This window comes from Orcinus orca, chromosome 6 (assembly GCF_937001465.1).
Source record: "Orcinus orca chromosome 6, mOrcOrc1.1, whole genome shotgun sequence".
NCBI classification, from domain to species: domain Eukaryota; kingdom Metazoa; phylum Chordata; class Mammalia; order Artiodactyla; family Delphinidae; genus Orcinus; species Orcinus orca.
The window spans coordinates 119,862,083-119,881,651 of NC_064564.1; the positions used below are offsets into that span (position 1 = coordinate 119,862,083).

At 62.7% G+C, this 19,569-nt stretch overlaps 3 protein-coding genes across 3 annotated transcripts; all 3 read right to left on the reverse strand.

Moving 5' to 3' along the window:
• Positions 1–2,269: 2,269 nt before the first annotated feature.
• On the reverse strand, positions 2,270–12,048 carry LCN6 (lipocalin 6). Its single transcript, XM_049711875.1, has 7 exons — positions 11,953–12,048; positions 7,423–7,562; positions 3,984–4,054; positions 3,361–3,471; positions 2,905–3,006; positions 2,568–2,593; positions 2,270–2,394 (listed from the first exon to the last, which is right to left on the reverse strand). The coding sequence occupies exons 1-7, from the start codon at positions 12,046–12,048 to the stop codon at positions 2,392–2,394; spliced, it is 549 nt and encodes a 182-aa protein (XP_049567832.1). The 3' UTR covers positions 2,270–2,391.
• Positions 12,049–12,137: 89 nt separating this feature from the next.
• Positions 12,138–16,142, reverse strand: LOC125964912 (uncharacterized). The gene is given in 10 exon segments (XM_049711876.1): positions 12,138–12,239; positions 12,956–12,984; positions 13,338–13,439; positions 13,666–13,770; positions 14,251–14,286; positions 14,289–14,323; positions 14,888–15,013; positions 15,108–15,339; positions 15,761–15,969; positions 16,087–16,142. Coding segments are annotated over 10 exon segments (1,032 nt in total).
• Positions 16,143–17,260: 1,118 nt separating this feature from the next.
• On the reverse strand, positions 17,261–19,439 carry LCN8 (lipocalin 8). Its single transcript, XM_012538765.2, has 5 exons — positions 19,401–19,439; positions 18,320–18,450; positions 17,817–17,884; positions 17,414–17,521; positions 17,261–17,334 (listed from the first exon to the last, which is right to left on the reverse strand). Exons 1-5 carry the CDS (start codon positions 19,428–19,430, stop codon positions 17,261–17,263), a joined length of 411 nt encoding a protein of 136 aa, XP_012394219.2. The 5' UTR covers positions 19,431–19,439.
• Between the last annotated feature and the right edge of the window lie 130 nt (positions 19,440–19,569).

A 19,569-nucleotide genomic window follows, 5' to 3' on the forward strand; every position in this document is an offset into this window, starting at 1 on the left:
TGGGCTGCCACACGGGTTCGGCCCCCACCCCAGGTCCCAGAGAACCCACAGGACAGGGGACCCTAGCCTGAGGCCCAGAGCATGTCCAACACCCACAGGATGGCACGGCTCCTGCCTCGGGGCCCCCGCTGCCACCCCAGGCTGAGGATGCACATGCCCGGCTGCTCTAGGGCCCGGAGCGGCACCAGGCAGGGCCCTGGGCACCGGGTGTCAGAGCTTCCTGCCCACATGGGCCTCGTGGGGGCCCCTTCCCTCCCAGCTGGCCCCCGCACCCCATCCCACTGCTCTCCCTGAAACAGAGCCCCTCCCAGTGTCCTCGGCCTGTGCCCATGGCCGCCCCCACAGGAAACTTCCACCCAGCCAGAGGCCTCATTATTCCAGGACGTGTCCTGCTCGTGCTGCCTCCCCTCTGCCCACCTGGCACCTCCGGGCCACCTCAGGCTGTGCCTGTCTGGGGCCTCTGCTACGGCCCCTCCTCGGGGCTCCTGGCATGTGGCCCACGGCCGTCAGCTGAGTTTTGAAGCCCCAGCCTGTCCCCAAAAGAGGCTGTGGGCTGCCCCACAGGGCCAACAGAAGCCTGTGCCGGAGCCCTCTGAAAGCCCGTCCAGCGGATTCCGGTGGCTCTGCGAAGACTTCCAGGGACCCCTCTTCCTGCTGCCCCTGCCCACCCTGGCCCCAGCGCCCGGCCGGTGGGCTGGGGCACGAGACTCACCTTGTCCCAGTTGAGGTTGTGGGGCTCCCTGGGGAGCTGCTTCTGTGCCAGGGACCCCCCCAGGCAGCTCCAGCACCAGGACCAGCATGGGCAACAGCCAGCCTGGCCCCATCCTGGCCCTCCTCCCAGCTGCCCGCTGGACGCCACGCTTAAATGTCCCAGCCCACCAGCCCTGCGTGGGTATCCGGCCAGCCTGCAGCCGCAAGCCAGCCTGGTGGGCCAATGGCAGGGAGGGAGCTTGGGGCCCTCCCTCCCCGCACGGAGGGCCAGCCCTACCCTTGGCCCTCGGAGCGGCACAGCTGCTGTCCCGGGATGCCCCAAAGATGGAGACCATGATGTTCCCCAGGTCAACTCCTGGGCCTCCGGTCACCATATGTCCCCTAGAGCCATTGCACCTGGCAGGGAGGCTCCTGGGCCTCCTGTCCTAGCCCCCCAGGGAGAGAGGCAAAGGTCGGAACGTGTCATTGAGTCACCTAACAGGGACGAAAGTGAAGGACGTGAAGACGGGGCTCAGATGGTGCCGGTGCTGACGCGGGGGCTGCCTTCTCGATGCCCTTAGAAGGTACTGACGTGTTCGCACATGTGCACATGCGTGTGTGTGAAGAAGGTGGCAGCCTGTGTGCACCTGACCTCACCTCAAGTGAGAGGCAGTCCCCACCCTGCTCCCAGCCCACCTCCCCTGACGGCTTGTGCTCTGCCAGGACTTCAGGACACAGGAGGACCGACAGGTTCGAGCCCTCTGGGGTCCCTGCCCCCACCCCCCATCCAAGAGCTCCAGCCAGGAAAAGCCAATCTTTCACACCCTGGGCATCCCAGCCCAGCGCCCTGCCCACTCTTCATCCAGATCACAGGGTCGTCCTCCAAACTGAGCGGACCAGCCTCCTGCCTGCCCGGAGCCCCGCCTGCCGTGAGCCCTGTGGGAGGAGCAGCCGCCTGCAGCCCAGCTTCCACCTCTGGGCCAGAGGGCCGCTGGGGAGGGACGGGGCTGCAGGCCTGCACTCTCGTGCCAGGCTGGCTCTGTGCTCTGTGCTCAGCCCTTGACAAGCCCACCCTGCCCATCCGCCTCTCCCTGCAGCCACCCGGCCCGAGGAGGCAGCTCCCTGTGGGTTCTTCTGGCTGCTCTCAGCCCAGGGCCCGAGGAGGCAGCTCCCTGTGGGCTCCTCCGGCTGCCCCCAGCCCAGGCCCCGCGCGCACACAAGCAGCTCCCTGTGGGCTCCTCCGGCTGCCCCCAGCCCAGGCCCCGCGCGCACACAGGCAGCTCCCTGTGGGCTCCTCCGGCTGCCCCCAGCCCAGGCCCTGCGCGCACACAGGCAGCTCCCTGTGGGCTCCTCCGGCTGCCCCCAGCCCAGGCCCCGCGCACACAGGCAGCTCCCTGTGGGCTCCTCCGGCTGCCCCCAGCCCAGGCCCTGCGCGCACACAGGCAGCTCCCTGTGGGCTCTTCTGGCTGCTCTCAGCCCAGGGACCGAGGAGGCAGCTCCCTGTGGGCTCCTCTGGCTGCCCCCAGCCCAGGCCCTGCGCGCACACAGGCGAGAGGCGTGGCACAGGTTTGTGGAGCCGCTTTATTGGAATCTGCGTCGAGAGCCCCTGGGAGCAGCCGGCCCAAAGCCCAGCTCCTGGGAGGCTGAGCAGGGAGGGTAGCGTCTGGCCAGCCTCCTCCGGTCCCCTGGGGGCTGCAGCATTCACTGAAAACCATGAGGAACATTGGGGGACCCTGGGCTCGCCCGGAGAGGCATCAGCTCCCCCAAGCCCCCAGCCCTGCATGGCGGCGGTACAGCCACTGGGATGGAGGGGCCCCAGGGCCCCCAGACTCCACCCACCACACAGGAGCTCAGGGACGCTCGGGAAGGCCGCTTACCTGGAAGACCTTGCGTGCACAGGTGACTGGGGGAGGAAAGCGCGACGGCAGTGAGGACGGGGCGGGTCTCCCTGCCCAGCCAGGTGCCTGAGACAGACCGTGACCGCAGAGCACCTGGGGCCCTGCCGGCCCCTGCACACAGCCCCCCCCGCCCCCCACACCCCCCCCCCCGTCCCCACAGGTCTGACTTTGGGCGGGGACTAGGTGACTCCTTGAAGACCCCCGAGCCCTGCCAGCCCTGAGGCCTGGAGGGTCCCCGAGCGCAGCCGAAGCCAGCAAATGGCCCCACGGTCCGTGCCCCTCAGCACACGGTGGCGTCAGGCTCGGTGACACTCACGGTCCTTCTGCAGCGTGGCCTGCTGCTGGGACGAGAAGCCCAGGCCCTTGCTCCACTTGGTGAAGAGGCCCATGGCCTTCTGGCTGGCCAGCTCCGTCCGGCCTGCAGGGGAGGTGCCCCCTGAGAGCCGGGCTGGGGGACGGGGGCGAGCAGGGGGTCCGCAGCAGGAACCAGACAGACACCTGGGACCCTGCGCTCTTCTGACCCCAAGGCCCTTTACCACATGCAGCTCCCACCCCGTCCCTCCCTCCAGGCAGGGTCACGTCTCCCACAGAGGACAAGTGCGGGGAGGGGGCGACAGGGAAGGAAGGCTTGGGGCCCCGGTGGGGATTTCATGCAGGGATGAGTGATGGAGCGGAGCGGCCGCCAGCCCGCTGGGCTCTTTCAAGGCTGGGACCCCGGGAGGACGGAGGCCCAGCACGGCAGGGAGGCCTCCGCGCCCGCGGCCGCACTCACTGTACAGCTCCACGGTGCTGAAGGCCTCGTCCTGGAGCTCCAGCTGCGTGAGCACTATGGCATAGTCCCTGAAGTTGGTGGCCAGCACCCGGTACTCCAGCACACCCAGGGCTAGGAGACAGGTGCCGCCGGGGTGGGGTCAGACCTCGTGGGGGGCCCCCCAGCTGGCCGAGAGCCTCCCAGCTCTGTCCCCCTGGTCCCTGACCCCCACCCGGCTCCGGCACACAGAGGCTTGCGGTGGCTGATGGACAGCAGGTGAGTCCCAGCTCATCCTGGGGCGCCCTCCCGCGATCCTGTCCCCACAGGGTAAGAGTGCCAGCCACCCCGCCCCCACACAGTACAGCGGGAGGCCTGGGGTCCCAGCTGAGCCTGCCTGACACAGTCGAGTCCTCTGTCCTCAGGACTGGCGCCAAACCTCTGACAAAATGAGGACCTTTCACTTCCCGGGCGAGAACGCCACTGAAGCCTGGGGTGGAGTCGCCCCCTCCCCTTCCCCTCCTGCGCGCTGACCCTGCCTGCAGGCGCAGGGGGCCCAGGGCTGCCAGGGGCAGGACCCGGCCCCGATCACGGTCAGGGAAAGGGAGCCTGCCCGGAATCCGGACCACCGTGGCCGCCATCCTTACAGGGATTCCTGAACACCCATCTGGAATTTTGTTTCGTCAGTTCCACAGCATGCAGGTGGCAACTCTCCCGCCTGGAAAGGAAAAGGGTCTGTCATCACCCAGGGTCCGTATGCAGGACGAGAGAAGACAGGTTTGGCCACCCAGACCCGGCCAGGGGCCAGCGTGGCTGCAGAGGGGATTCCGCCTCCCCCTCGGTGGCCCAAGTTAGCTAGAAACCCTGCTCTTGACCAAAGCGAACCCGTCAGGGAAATGGGCCAGCTCGGCACCTGCAGAATGCGAATCTGCTCCGTCACCTCCCCAGAGACCCGCTCTGCCAGAACCACACGGAGAAAACTTAGTTTTTTCTTGCTGCTCAGGGCAGCAAAGGAGCGTGAGACGAACAGGGCGTCTGCAGTTGTGTTTTGTTGTCGTTGTTGTTAATTAATTAATTAATTTTTTTTTTAATTTTTGGCTGCGCTGGGTCTTCGTTGCTGCGCACGGGCTTTCTCTAGTTGCGTCAAGTGGGGGCTACTCTTTGTTGTGGCGCGCAGGCTTCTCACTGCAGTGGCTTCTCTTGTTGCCGAGCACGGGCTCTAGGCGTGCGGGCTTCAGTAGTTGTGGCTCGCGGGCTCGGTAGTTGTGGCTCGCAGGCTCTAGAGCGCAGGCTCAGTAGTTGTGGCCCACGGGCTTAGTTGCTCCGCGGCACATGGGCTCTTCCTGGACCAGGACTCGAACCCGTGTCCCCTGCATCGGCAGGCGGATCCTTACCACTGTGCCACCAGGGAAGCCCCAGGTCTGCAGTTTTGAATAAAGAGACTCAACACCAAAAGGGGCCAAATTCCTTAAGCCTCCAGTCCGCAAAATGAGCAGACCCACTTCTGTAAGTGCAGCAAGACCAGCTCCCGGCCCAATTCCGTGCAAGACACAGGAATAGCAAGGAACAGCCTAAAAGGAAGTGTAACCAGCAAAAACAAGCCAGTAAACTGACAAGGCGTATTGTGGGGCCCCAAGAGGGAAAACAATGGGACTTGGCACAGAAATAGACAAATCAAGGGAACAGAATAGAAAGCCCGAAAATAAAGCAAAAAGCAGAGGAGGTTCGCGCGAGACAAGGTAGCATCTCAGTCAGTGGAGGAAGAGGAACCACTGGGTGAGTGGGGCTGGGCGACTGGCCCCTTAAGCGACGGTCCCAGCTCGTGCATCCCCAGGCTCAGCCCTGAGCCGGTCAGAGGTCAGAGGCCCTCTTAGCTCCAGGGAGACAGAAAGGCTTCTGAACACAAAACCCAGAAGCCCTGAGAGAAGCCAGGTGTTTACACCTGCACAGAAACTAAAAGAGCCCTTCCTATTGACAGCTCCTCGGTGGTATAAGAAAAACGACAAAATGGGAAATATATTCGCATCTAACGTTATCGCAGACAGTGGCTAAAAAGCCCTAACACTTAAGGGTTCTTGCAAGTCAATAATAACCCGCCCGAGGGAAAAGTATGCAAAAGATATGAACAGACGCTGGGCTGGGAAGGAAACACAGAAGGAACAGGTACCGAGACGTCTCACTCCCTCGTGATCAGAGAAAGAAGCAAAAACTAACGTGGGCAAGTTTGTCGCCTATAAAGACAAAGAGAATAAAATTTTAAATGTTTCAAAAGAGGGCAGATTCCCTGGTGGCGCAGTGGTTAAGAATCCGCCTGCCAATGCAGAGGACACGGGTTTGAGCCCTGATCCGGGAAGATCCCACATGCCGCGGAGCAACTAAGCCCGTGAGCCACAACTACGGAGCCTGCGAACCGCAAGTACTGAAGCCTGTGCGCCTGGAGCCTATGCTCTGCAACTAGAGAAGCCACCACAATGAGAAGCCCGTGCACGGCAACGAAGACCCAACACAGCCAAAAATAAAATAAATAAATTTATTTTTAAAAAAAGAGGGCAGAGACCCCAGGGACTGACACGGAACGGTATTTGGCCCTCGTGTTTAAATGACGCGCGTGTGCTTGCGTGTGCCTGAACGTCCCTGAGGAGCTGCAGCAGATCAAAACCGTGGGCCACCTGTGGGGAGGGGGCCACTGGCTGAGGTGGGGGGGGAAAGACCCCTGCTTTCCACCCCTGGGGATTCTGATTTTTCTTTTGGCTGTGCCACGTGGCTTACAAAATCTTAGTTCCCCAACCAGGGAGCGAACCCATGCCCTCGGCAGTGAAAGCGCTGAGTGCCAACCCCTGGACCGCCAGGGAATTCCCAGGGCACTCTGATTTTTTGAAACACGCAAATGTGTTTCCTATTCAAAATCCGGCAAATGAAGTTCACATTACATAACAAAATGAAACGGCTGCTTGCCTGTCCTGTAAGCCCTGGTCTGAGTGTGAGTCCTGCAGACGGGCTGGCCGAGGTCCTCAGACAGAGGCACCTTGACGGGACTCAGAGCAAGGCCACTCACCAGCCCCAACCGCAAGCAGGTTCCAGCAAGAGCGTCGGAGACCCCCCTCCCCTGCGATTGCTGTGGTCCTCTCCCCGTCCACGGCTGTTCCACAGCCCAGGGCTCTCCAGAGGCCAGGTTTCCATATGCAGATTGTTTTCCCACCAGCCTCATCAGGACTCACCGAGCCATGTGGCTTTGGGGCTGCCACCCACGCTGCATGTGACCCCGTGTTCACCCAACTCAGAGGGGCCCCCGCCCCAGCACAGACCGCATCCTCGGCCTGGCTGGCCCAGGTGGACGGCAGCCCCGCCATCTCCTGAAGGCAGTGAGCGCGCCGCGGGGAGCAGGGGAGAAAGTTCCCCTCTCAGGCCGGGGTCTGCGTGGCTGTTCAGGCCGCGCAATGGCTCCAGATTCAGGGTGGAAATGCCCGTGGTGCACCACCAGCAGGTGACTGCCTGGCCTTCCCCACGTGAAAGATGGGGACGCTAGAACGACACCTCCCCCAGCACGCCATGCCCCCCGCCCCCTGCCTGGCTCCCCCCAGGTGTCCCAGGCAGCAAGGTCCCCCAGAAGCGCGACCCCTCCCTCCAGCATCCCTTGCCCCAAGGTTTGCGTGGGGTCTGCTCCACTGGCCAAAATCGGCCAAGGCTCAGCCTGACACCCCAAGTCCTGTCTGATAAATGACCTCAGTGACCACGTCTTCTGGGGGATGCATTTTCCGAGAGAACCAGGGGCTCCCAGCCACAGATGCACAGACCCACCTTAAGTAGCAGCTCAGGAGGGCCTTAAGCAAGAAGAGGCCTCTCCTGCCGACCAGAGACCCCGCCAAGCTACCCAAGGGCCTGGAACATCAGGCGGGCAGGTCAGAAGCTGTGCCCGGCCCTGGTGGAGAAGGTGTGAGTCCCACCCAGGGGCGCCCCAGCCAGGAGTCCAGGGATGCAGCCCCAGACGCCAGGCAGAGGGTGGCTCTCAGAGCAGAGCCCAGCGCAGAAGGGGGGGGGGGGGGAGGGGAGGGCGGGGCCCGCTGTCCAGACCCCAGCCCCACGCACCGGCTCCGGGAGGACAGCACCTTCAGAGTGTTCTCTGGCGTGAGGGTCAGCATGACCCCCTCGATGTTCTTCGTGGCCTTGTCCACCACAAAGTCCTTCTCGCCCGAGGCCACGGCGAGAATGTACCAGGACCCCAGGAGCTGATGGAGGAGGAACGGGTGAGGGGGCCTGTCCCTCCAGCCCCGGCCCATCCTCTTGATCTGGGGGCCCTGACGCAGGCCAGCCCATCCACCCACAGCCCCCGTGGTCTGGGCTGGCCGTGCGGCCCCAAGGCATGTGCTGGCACAAGAGGGCTGTCACCTGCCGAGGGTCCAGCCTCCCCAGCCACACGGCCCAGGCCCTGGGCACCAAGACCAAAGCCAGAAGGGCGGCCAGCAGCACAGCCCTCATCCTCGCAGAGGTCCGCACACCAGCACACCTGTGCGGGGGTGAGCGAGCTCTCCAGCCCCTGGAAGCCTCTTTAAAGGCTCGGAATGCACTGCTGTGGGCGGCCGCTAACCGCCGGGCACCATCCTGGCCTCTCCTCGCGAGGTGGCGAAAGTGCCGGGGCGGTGGGGGGGAGAGGCGGTGGGGGGGGAGGCGGGGGGGGAGGCGGGGGGCGGGGGGGGGGCGGGGGGGGAGGCGGGGGGCGGGGGGGGCGGGGGGGGAGGCGGGGGGGAGGCGGGGGGGGAGGCGGTGGGGGGGAGGCGGGGGAATTAATCCTCCGGACGTGCCGGAGAGGGGGCCCTGGGCCCTGGGGAGCGTGTGCGAAGCCCCTCCTACGTAGACACATTCGTGCCATCCCCGCTTCTCTCACTTGGAAGGTTCCAGAAGGAGCATCCAGCCCTCAGCCGCACCATCCCCTCCCCTCCCCTCCCCTCCCCTCCCCTCCTCTCCGGGGAGCCAACAGTCTCTGGCTCAGTCTGGGCGGGCCAGGGACCCTGCCCTTGAACCCAGGCCAAGGTCATGTCTGAGGAGAGCGTCAAGATCAAGCCGCCCCTCCAGAAGCTGCAGCTGTGCATAGCTTTTGTTTTCATCCTTAAAAGTATGAAAAGTCCCCGCGCAGCTCTTTGGAAAGCTCCCACCTCCTCCCGGCCCAGCAACCCTCCTGCTCTTCGGGCTGCGGGCTGCGGGCTCCTGCCCCATCACGGCAACACCCAGCGGAACACCCTGTTCCTTCCGCCCTCCGCTCGCCCGTCTGGACCTGCCCACTCTCTGGCAGCCTCACCCTGCTGCCTCCTACCCCTGCTCACCATGACCCTGGCCAGGCCCCCAAGGCCGCATGGGAGCTCTCCCTGGGCCTGGGCTGCCCGCCCTGGGTCATCGGAGACCCTGCCTGGGAGTGAAGGGCAGGGGGCTCGGCAGGATCTGTCTGAGCCCCCGAAACCCAGGCGGAAGTAACTGGGAAGATGCCTCGCCGGGGCGGGGGACCCTGCACGCCACAGCTCCCAGACCCCTCTGCTGGTTGGCTTCCAGGGGTGCTGTGGACACAGAACAGGCAGGGTTTGGAAGGTGAGGACAGATGAAGCCATCTGTCCTGTCGGGCCTTCCCAGGAGGGACCTCGGCCAAGCCAGCACCCCAGCCCTGCTTGGGAAAGGGGATGAAAGTAAGCCCGCTGCACACAGACTTGCAGCTAAGCCTTGCCCTGCCTCAGGGCCCAGAGAGCCTCAAGCCTGAGCTTGGTTGGGGGTGGTCCCTGACCACCGTCCTCCCAGATGCCTGACAGAAGAAAATGACAATAAAAGACAGAAACATCATCCCGACCTTGACATTAACCTCGTTCGTTATTTTTTCAAGTTCAGTTTCCTAAAAAAAACACTTGAGAGACGAAGACAATGTGAGTGAGAAGCAGCAGGAAAAACAGACGCCAGAAGAGACCCATGGGCGATGCTTCCTACGCGGGAATTAAAGGCAGGCTGTTTAGCCCGTTGGGGCTGAAATAACAGAAAACCATAGGCCGGCAGCTTGTAAACAACAGACATTTATTTCTCATAGTTCTAACTTTCTTTTTTTTTTTTTTGCGATACGCGGGCCTCTCACCATTATGGCCTCTCCCGTTGCGGAGCACAGGCTCCGGACGCGCAGGCTCAGTGGCCATGGCTCACGGGCCCACCGCTCCGCGGCATGTGGGATCCTCCCGGACCGGGGCACGAACCCGCGTCCCCTGCATCGGCAGGCGGACCCCCAACCACTGCGCCACCAGGGAAGCCCTATAACTGTACTCTTGATAACACAGAGCAAAACATGCACAAAATTGATTGGTCACAGAGAAAGCATTGATGAGTGCCACAAAGTAGAAATATTACAAACGTTCTCTGACCAAAATACAATAAAACTGGGACTTCCCGGGCAGTCCCGGGGTTAAGACTCTGTGCTTCCCATGCAGGGCATGTGGGTTCGATCCCTGATCGGGGAACTAAGATCCCACATGCCGTGCAGCGCGGCCAAAAAAACCCCCAAAACAAAACAAAATACAATAAAACTAGATTTTTTTTAACTTTCTATTTTAAAAAATACTATTGGATGAAAGGAAAAATACAAACTGAAATTACAGAATTTATTTAAAATAAATATAAAAATACCATGTAATTCAGGGTCAGAGGAAACATCATAACCTTAAACACACCATTAAAAATAAAAGAATGAGGGGCTTCCCTGGTGACGCAGTGGTTGAGAGTCTGCCTGCCGATGCAGGGGACACGGGTTCATACCCCGGTCCGGGAGGATCCCACATGCCACGGAGCGGCTGGACCTGTGAGCCATGGCCGCTGAGCCTGCGCGTCCGGAGCCTGTGCTCCGCAACGGGAGAGGCCACAACAGTGAGAGGCCCACGTACCGCAGAAAACAAACAACAACAACATAAAATTAAAAAAATAAAAGAATGAAACTAAATGCATTAAATTCCCAACTCTAAGAGCTAGACAAAGAACAAAATAAACCGTAGGATGTCACGAGGAAGGAAATAATAATGATAAAAGCGGGAAATAATAGACTATAGAGAACAGCAGATATAATTAATGAACCAAAGTCCTCATCCTTGGAAAAATGAACAGAATTTTTCTGTTAATTTGCAGAATTATTAACAAAATCATTAGTATTCTTTTTAAAAATAACAGAATTAACTAACATGAATAAGAAAAGATGGAGAGACCATAAATACATGAATTAAGAAGTGACAAAAGGGTGGGAAATGACCTTTGGGACAGAAGAAAAAGATGCTCCATCAACAGAAAGTACTTTGCTGACCTCTAAGCAAATCACTTGGAAGTCCTCAATGACATGGATAATTTTACAGGAAAATTCAGTTTGCCAAAATTTACCCTATTAGACAAAGAGAGAGATCTATAGATAGATAGTAGATAGATGATAGATAGATGATAGATGATAGATAGATAGATAGATAGATGATAGAGATAAAACAAGCTATGAGGAAGGACTAGACTAATGGACGGCAGAATGGTACCCACGCGTGAGTAGACGGGACAGTGGAGCAGAGTACAAGTTCAGAATGCAAAGGCTGCTTTAGTTAGACCTTCACCTTCCAAATCCAGCTCTGGCCCTTCTCAGGATCACTTTTTATTAACTTCTTGTTTTTTAACCATAGGTCGTATTTTCCTGTTTCTTTGTATGTGTAGTAACTTCTGTGCTCGACGTTACTGTTGACGCAGGTAGAAGCCCTGGTCTCCATAATCACCCTCTGATTTGTGTCCCCCCCCAACCCAGTTCCTGTGCTAAAGCCCTCAGGGCCCGATGTGGCCATATTTGGCATTAGGGCCTTTTAGGGGGTGATAAGTTTAAGTGAGGTCATAAGGGTATGACCCTGACCCGGTAGGGCTAGCGCCCTCAGAAGAGGGAAGGACACCAGAGATCTATCTCCGTGTGTGTGCAGAGAAGAGGCCAGCGGGGGACGCAGCGGGAAGGCCACCGTCCACAAGCCAACAAGGGGGTCTCACCAGACTCCAACACTCTCAGCACCCTGATCTCAGGCTTCCAGCCTCCAGGAACCTGAGAAAGTGAACTGTTGTTTCTGCACCACGCCCAGCAGGGTTCTGTGTTACGGAACCAAGCAGACACCCTAGAATCTTCTATGGGGAATTCCCCTGAGGCAGACGACCATGCTCCCTCGAGCTCTGGCCTGACAGATCTGGGGAAAAGTCCAAATGTTCCCCAAGCACCTCGATTGTGTCAGAATTCGGTCTCCAAGCATCTCCCCTGTGGGTCTGTTGGGACGGTTCAGGATTTGCTAAGGCGAGTCCCAGGTGGGTCCTCCCTCAGGGCTGGTCTTTACTCCTGCATGGCTTACTGGTAGCTGGCTGGACGCCTGAGGGTCAGCAGGGTCTCTCCTCTCTGGCTGGACCAGAACCCCAGCCCCCTAGCCGTGCTTGGAAGCCCGGTCACGCTGCTCTGCACGTGGGTAGGGGGCTGACACCCGCCCACATTCTCTACCCTGCCCCAGCCGATGGAAGGAGAGGGGGAATCACACATCACAGTGCAGGTCCTGGGGTTAGAGAATGCAGGGTGACCCCAGGCACTGACGAGGCTGGGCTGACCTGCAGGTGTGAGCCAGGGGGGACCGGAGGGCAGCCGTGGTTGAGGGCCTTGGACCCAGTGCCCATGGATTTGAGTTTGGGGCAGTAGGGAGCCATGGGCGAAGGTAGACAGGCGCCGGCTGTGGTCACCTTTCATTTGAGAGGAGCTCTGCTCAGGGAGCCCGGCCTGGGGCTGCCTCTGGCTCTCAGGGACCAGAGAAGACCCTAGGAGTGTGGCAGATGGCGTCCCCGTCCCCGTACCCCCGCACCACCCCCAGGGCAGCCTGGCCTGCGGCCGACTCAGCCCCCTGCAGGGGGAGGTCCAGCCAGGGGTGGGCCAGACGTGGTCACAGTAAACCCAGGCCACCTGAGAGTTGGGTTTGCTGTCCTTTTTAGGGCAGTCACAGAAAACACACCCCGCCACCCCCACCTGTCACCCCTCGGCCCCAGGAAAGACTTGGGGCAGCGGGTTTGGCAGTAGAGTTTATTCAGAGCAGGAGCCCGGGTGGGCGGGGCTCCCAGCATCCCGGATGGGGGCGGGGGCTCCCCTGGATCAGCTCCTGTGACACAGAAGGCCTGGGCCTCAGGGCGCAACCCGGCCTCCGAGGACCCTGGGGGGCAGTGGTTGGAGCCACGGCCAGGAGTGGGTGTCCTAGCTGTGTGGCCTGGGCCTCAGTTTATCTACCTGCAAAGCGGGGTAATTGTCCCAACCTCTCGGGGCCGTTGAGACAGAGGGGGTCGTGCAGCTGACGTGTTAGCACAGTGGGGGACCCGGGGAGCCCAAGAAGGAGCCCACAGGGCCTGCGCCTACCCCACCCCCCCCCACAGGACCCTGCTGGATGGAAATGGGGGACGAGGGCCAGCCTCCGCCCCTCCCCCGCCCAGCCCTGCCCTCCCCTCCCAGCCTCCAGGGTCCCCTTCTGGCAGCCTGGTGTCACCACCCCAGAGGCCCAGGAACTAGAGTGAGCCGGGGCTCCCCTCAGGCCAGGACTCGGGTGGGGCTCAGACCGGGGAAAAGGCTTACCTCCCGGTAGGACGGGACAGCGTGAGGGGCTGCAGGACAGGTGCCCGGACTGCAGTCTCAGCGCAGCCTCTGTGACCAGAGGAGGAGCTGGCCCAGAGCAGACTGCTGACGGCCTCGACCCTCAGGCAGCCCCTCACGGCTCGGCCCACTGTCTGGACCTCTGCTCTGTCTGCCCCAGACAGTCCCACCGCCCCTCGGACCTCAGACTCCTCTTCCAGATGTGATGGGAAGGCCTGGTGGACGGAGCCCCAGCCTCAGAATGGGGGCAGGAACTCACCACCTAGCGCAGCAAGTTCACGTAGGTCACTGTGGAGAAGAGAAGACGGTGACGCAGGGAGATGGGTGCCAGGAGAGAGGCCTGCCCCGGGGGCCGGACACTCACGTTCCTTGGAGAGCAGCTCCACATCCCCTGCTGACAGCCCGTGCTCCACGGCCTTTACGAGGAACCTGTCCACGGCTCTTTCGTCGTGTTCCACCATCCGGCCTGCGAGGAAGGGTTGCCGCTGGCTGGGGGGCACAGGCGGAGACTGGAGCCACAGACACACTCCCTGCTCTGTCCTGTGCCCCTTTCTGCCCTACCCCGTCCCCCTCCCTGTCCTGTCCCTTCCCCTGCCTGTCCCGCCCACCCCATCCACCTCCTAGCCCTCTCCTGCCCCCTCTCTGGGCTGGGACAGTGCAGAGGTAGAGTAGAGACTCCCCCGTGGGCTCACTGTGAAGTTTCAGGACACTGTGGGCCTTCCCTCCTTTGTGGAAGACAGTGTTCATGATGCTGGACGTCTCGTAGTCCGTGGCCACCACAGTGACCTCTTTGCCTCCTGGGAAATGAACCAAACACAGGCCTCCCAGGCTCTGTGTGGGGACCTCCCACAGGCCACGCCCCCGGGCCCACCCCCGCCTTGTAAAGGACACACACACAGTGGGCAGGGAACCCGGCTGACCAGGACCGGAAGACGTCTGAGCGACATTGTCAAGGATTTCAGAGAGGAAGTCCTGGCAGCTGAGGCCAGAGGCTGGGGGCTGGAGACGGTGGCTGGGGGGCTTCCGCACGGGTTTTGCACTGAGCCTCATGCCGAGGGCTCTGGGCCGGGTGACCAGTAGCACCCCATTGAGGCCGGGTTCCCATGGGAAGACCCTCGGTGCCCGGTGTGACTGAGCAAGGGCCACATGTGGCGGGACACAGCGTCCCCACCTGGTCCAGTCCGCAGGGAAGGCACGGCTAGAGGGCCCCAGCCTACCGGGCACCACGTTGGCCTCCAGGCTGAGCGGCGCGCAGGGCCCCCACAGGCGGCTCTTACCAGACTCCGTAGGAAGCTCGAACTTCCCGGGGACGACCCCTTCACAGCCTGGCTCTTCTCCTCCACACAGCAGCTCGTGCCGCAAGGAGCAGACGCCTGTCAGCCCAGCAGCCTCCAGCCCCGCCACGCCATTGCTCTGGACCAGGGGCAGCCCCAAGACCACCCAGGAGCCCTCAGCCTCCCGGCCGGGCAGGAGGACACCGCCCTCTGGGAGCAAACTTCTCCTGCAGTGAAAGTGTGCCCACCTCTGAGGATCCGACTCGGGGTCCTCGGAGGGGCCAGAGGCACCTCCCCAGCCCATACACGTTCTAGGGGCGGTGGCCAGGCCGTAGGCGTGCGAGCCTGCAGACAGCATGGGCTCATCCACAGTGCCTGGGCTGGGGCAGCCTCGCAGGGAGGCCCCGACACCCGGCAGGGAGGGGTCCCGGGCGGTGGGGCCAGAGGCCGAGCCCCAGCCCGCACTGGCCCTGAGGCTGAGGGTCACCTCCTCCACCGTGTTAGAGAATGACGGCCCCCCGCACTCCTGCTCTGCTCTGCGGACCCCTCATCTGGAAAGGGTTGTACCCCCAGTGTCCTTCGGCCCAAAACCCACCCTCATCCCAGCAGGGTTGGCACAGGGGAGAGAGGCGCCACTCACTGGTCAGACACGGAGGTCAGGGCCAGGTGGGGCCCCTCCTGCTGCGCCATTACGGCCCCCATCTTCTTCATCCGGGGTGAGCCCTGGGGCTCCAGGTTGGAGCGAAGGCAATCTCGTACCAGATACCTGAAAAGTGGGGGGATGGAGAGCTGGAGGGGGGCTGCCCCAGGGAAGCCGCAGCCGGGATCAAGGGCCACCCCCCCCGACCACAGAGCAGGGCAGTGGTCTGGGAAATTCCAGGGCCCCGCACGCTGCGGAGCTAGCAGGGGGCTCCAGGGGCAGCAGGTCCTGCAGGGTCTCCCAGACTTGCCGGGACGGGCCTGTCCCCGACGGCAGGCGCCCTGACCCGGCCACCTGGGCAAAGTCGAAGTCCTCTAGGCTCAAGTCCTCCTCACCGTCCGCCAGCGCCAAGAACAGCCCCAGCAGGGCTGCGATCACCTTGCCCCTCGTGTCTGGCAGGCAGGGGCTGGGGCCAGCTCCCCAAAGCCGCAGGACACGGGCCTCGGCACCAGTCCAGGCTTATACCCTTCCCTGTGGGCATCGGGGAAGGCACAGGCTGGCTTCATTACGCAGTCCGGCAGCTCACGCGGCTGCCTGCCCACCAGCCGGCGGGGCCAGACCAGAGGGGGACCCACCCATGGGGCGCGGGTGTCGCCCAGGTTCCCTCCTGTGTTCATTCGCCTGATCCGCTCGCCTGCAGGCTGGGCCCCAGGCTGCCCAGGTGCTCAGACCACATCCCGTGGCCAGAGGGGCCTCCAGGGCCCCCAGGCTCCAGGGTGAGGGGATGGGGACATGAAAGGGCACGAGATGCTCTGGGAAGCACTTTGGGAATGTGTGCTGAGGGAGTTCGGCGGGCAGGGCCCCTCACAGCACCAGGACCCGGCAGCTGCCCGGAAGGCTCCAGCAGGAGCCTCAGCAGCTCCCAGTACACGGCCCACCCGGGAGCCCCAGGCATGCTCAGGACGTGGGCGCGTGCCCCCCGGGGCCTGCCAGCTGAGTAGGCGTGGGCCCGCTCAGTGGGGCAGCACCAGGGACATGGGTGCCCATGCGACGCTGACTCTGTGTAGCCCAGCCCCCCCGGGCTGCGGGCAGCGAGGAGCGGGCCGGGACGTCCTGACGCCTCCAGCCCTGCTGGCCGACTGAGTCCTTTGAAGGAGCCCCACGCTCAGCGATTGGCCAACCAGCAGCATCCCGCCGACCAGACGGCGGCCAAAGGCAGCCCCGCCTGCTGGTACTCGCTTCTCACCCACAGCATCGTGCCCCCAGGCGGGGACAGCGTCTCCCCATCTTACGGGTGAAGAGCTTCCTGAGCAGAGGGCGGAAGGCACTTGTCCGAGTCCACGCAGCAGACACGCCGCGGCCCTTGTAATACCAGCTGCCTCCTTTGCCCTTGACCCCCCCCCACCTCCAAGTGCCACAGCCGTCCTCACAGGTAGACCGGCCGGGTGAGGGCTTCCCAGCACACAGCAGACAGCAGCCAAGTCAGAGGGGTGGGGAAGAGACAGAGAGAGAGATAGACACAGAGAGGCCGAGACAGAGAGACCGAGAGAGAATACAAGGGGGCAGGGTGGGAGAGAGGCACACGGAATGCGGAAACGACTCTTGGGGTCCCGGCTCCAAGGAGAGCTGAGCGGTTGTGCCTCTGCAGATGGAGCAGGGCCTCACGGAGCTCAACTCACCCCACCTCCTCATGGCAGAAGCTCCTCTGTTGACCCCGCCACCCCCACCTGTCACCCCTCGGCCCCAGGAAAGACTCGGGCAGCGGGCTTGGCAGTAGAGTTTATTCAGAGCAGGTGCAGGCGGGCCCCCCAGGGCTGGGCGGCCAGGGGAGCCCGGGTGGGCGGGGCTCCCAGCATCCCGGATGGGGGCGGGGGCTCCCCTGGATCAGCTCCTGTGACACAGAAGGCCTGGGCCTCAGTTTCTCTACCTGCAAAGCGGGGTAATTGTCCCAACCTCTCAGGGGCTGTTGAGACAGAGGGGGTCGTGCAGCTGACGTGTTAGCACAGTGGGGTACCCGGGGAGCCCAAGAAGGAGCCCACAGGGCCTGCGCCTACCCCACCGCCCCCGGCCGGACCCTGCTGGATGGAAATGGGGGACGAGGGCCAGCCTCCTCCCCTCCCCGCCCAGCCCTGCCCTCCCCTCCCAGCCTCCAGGGTCCCCTCCTGGCAGCCTAGTGTCACCACCCCGGAGGCCCAGGGGCTCCCCTCAGGCCGGGACTCAGGCAAAGGCTCGCCTCCTTCAGGAGCTTGGCACACCTCCCTGTGGGACGGGACAGTGTGAGGGGCTGCGGGACAGGCGCCCGGACCCCACCCGGGGGGGTCCCTAGCCCAGCACCCACCCCAAGGTCTGGGGCTCACCGTGCCGGGCCACCAGCTACAGTCCCGTGTCTGTGGTCAACTCCCGGAACTTCCAGAAGCCTGGTTCATACTCGCCCTCAAGGCCCCGAACTGTGGGAGCACAGGGGCCTGGGCTGGGTGGTCCCCAGGAGGACCACAGCGGCCCCACCCCACCCCAGGGGCAGCTTACTGAAATACTTGAGCACGTGGAATTCCTTGTCCCGCCAGTGGAGGGACACCCTCAGGATGGCGTACTGTTCGTAGTCCGTGTCTATCACCTGGATCTCCCTGTGGCCTGTGCAAGCAGGTGGGAGAGACAGGCATGGGCGGACTGGGCACCCTAGGGGTGGGTGGACCCCAGAGGCCAGGGTCAGCAGGGCCTGACTCCATCCTCTCCCCACCCAGCCGGGACCCTCTGGGGATGCCAGGGTGGGGTAGGGGAGGACTAGAGCGGCCCTGGCAGGATGACCAGTGTCTTGGTGGGAGAACGGGCGTCTGGGGCGCGTGCAGGACGGGGAACAGCGAGGCCAAGCAGAGCTGGTACGCAGGGCCAGAGGGCTGTAGCTGCAGCAGCAAGGGAACGGCTCTTACCAGGAAAACAAATTTCCCCGAAACATTTATTTCTGAGCTCACTATTTGTTCAGCCTCACAGCTTCCTGAACTGAGAGGCAGGAAAGTACTCATTAGGAAAACGCCAGCCTGCATTCCTTCTGCTGGGCACATCCCAGGGCCGGGGGGTGGGGGTGGGGTGCGTTTCTTCAGGAAGGGCTCTGGCAGTGTGTCCACCCCCAGGCGAGCCTGGGGCAGGGCAAGGACGGCAGAGGCACAGGATGGGGCCGTGCCAGCCTCACCCAAGGATTCTGTGACCTCCAGAGAGCCGCCCGCCCCTAAGTCCATTTTCCTTCCTTGCAAACTGATGCGGCTTCATTAAGACCCTGTGCTTTTATTTGGGAGAAGATGCAGCTCTAGGAGCCTGGGGGTCTGGTCTCAGGGGCGGGTCAGGATAGACACAGGGAGGGCTGGTCCACCCAAGTGACGGTAAAGTCCACATCCACAGCTGCGGCCGGTACAGCCGGGCTCTGCCCAGGCCCCTTACCTGTTATACACAGCCTTCACAGTCAGCTCCTCCCCACTCAAGGTCAGGAACAAGGCCTCCAGCCTCTTTGGGGTCTGCAGTGCCAGGTTTGGGCTGGAGGCCACCCCAACTTCCCGCCAGAACCCTGCAATCTAGAGAAAGGGGCCGGGGCCAAGCCCGTCTCGGGCAGACGGACAGAGACCCCACCCCTGGGCCCCAGGAGGCAGACGCCTCTCCCCGGAACTCCCAGGCAGGGAGCTGGCAGGCTCTGAAGCAGCAGCCGTCGGCCTTCTGAGGGGTCCCTTTGGGGACGACAGGGCGAGCCCCTCCCCGCACAGGCCTGTCTGCAGTTGCCACAGGGCTGGATCTGTCTCCAAGGAGAACCAGCCTTGCTGCTGCCTGTCCTTGGGGATGGGACGCCAGGGGCAGAGGTGGTTAGAGCCTGAGAGAGGGGGGCTGGAGAGGGCCAGCCGAATGTGAAAGCCGCTGGGGAGTGGTGGCCAGCAGCCCTCCCCCGCGGAAGAGGCCCGGCTCTGCCCAACCAGGCTGGGGGAGCGAGCGCCTGCGCAGAAACGGCCACCCAGAGCCCAGACCTTCCATCTGAAACTTTTGAAAACTGATCATTTTTGCAAGAGAAACGCATCCGTGTCCGACATCTGTCACTTTTGAGCCGGCTGATGTGCTCCTGGCCCAACAGCCGACACAGAGCCACAGAAGAAGGAACTCCGGCAAAGAAGCATCGGGCTGGAAACCAGAGCCCGCAGCCCAGGTCTCCACACCTCCTCTGGCTCCCACAGTGTGCGGGGTCAGAGGGTACAGCGGGGACCCCACGCCCTGGAGACCACAGGAGGCCCTGAGGGAGGGCGCCGCCCCTGCGCGGCCCTGGCCACTTGCCTCACACCCACTCGCTAGGAGAGGGGAGACCAGGCAGGGCTGAGCTCAGACACTCCGCCACCCGCCCTCGTGGGGCTGGCCTGGGTGAGTCCTGGGGCCCCCGACGCAGCTGCCCAGCATCAGCTGGGGCAGCGGTGGGGCCTGGAGTAGCTGCACACGCGGGCCCCTCCCCGCCCCACCTCCTCCCGGGGCCCAGAAAGAAAGCCACCTTCTGCAGGTCCAGGTCCTGCATGGTCATTTCCACCTGCACCAGGATAATGCCCAGGACGGCGCTCAGCAGCCCGGCCTCCATGGAGGGTCTGTGCTCCCCGCACCTGTGCCCCCCGCACCCGGGTTTATATCGGGAGGGAGATCTGGCGGGTGGCGCAATCACCCAA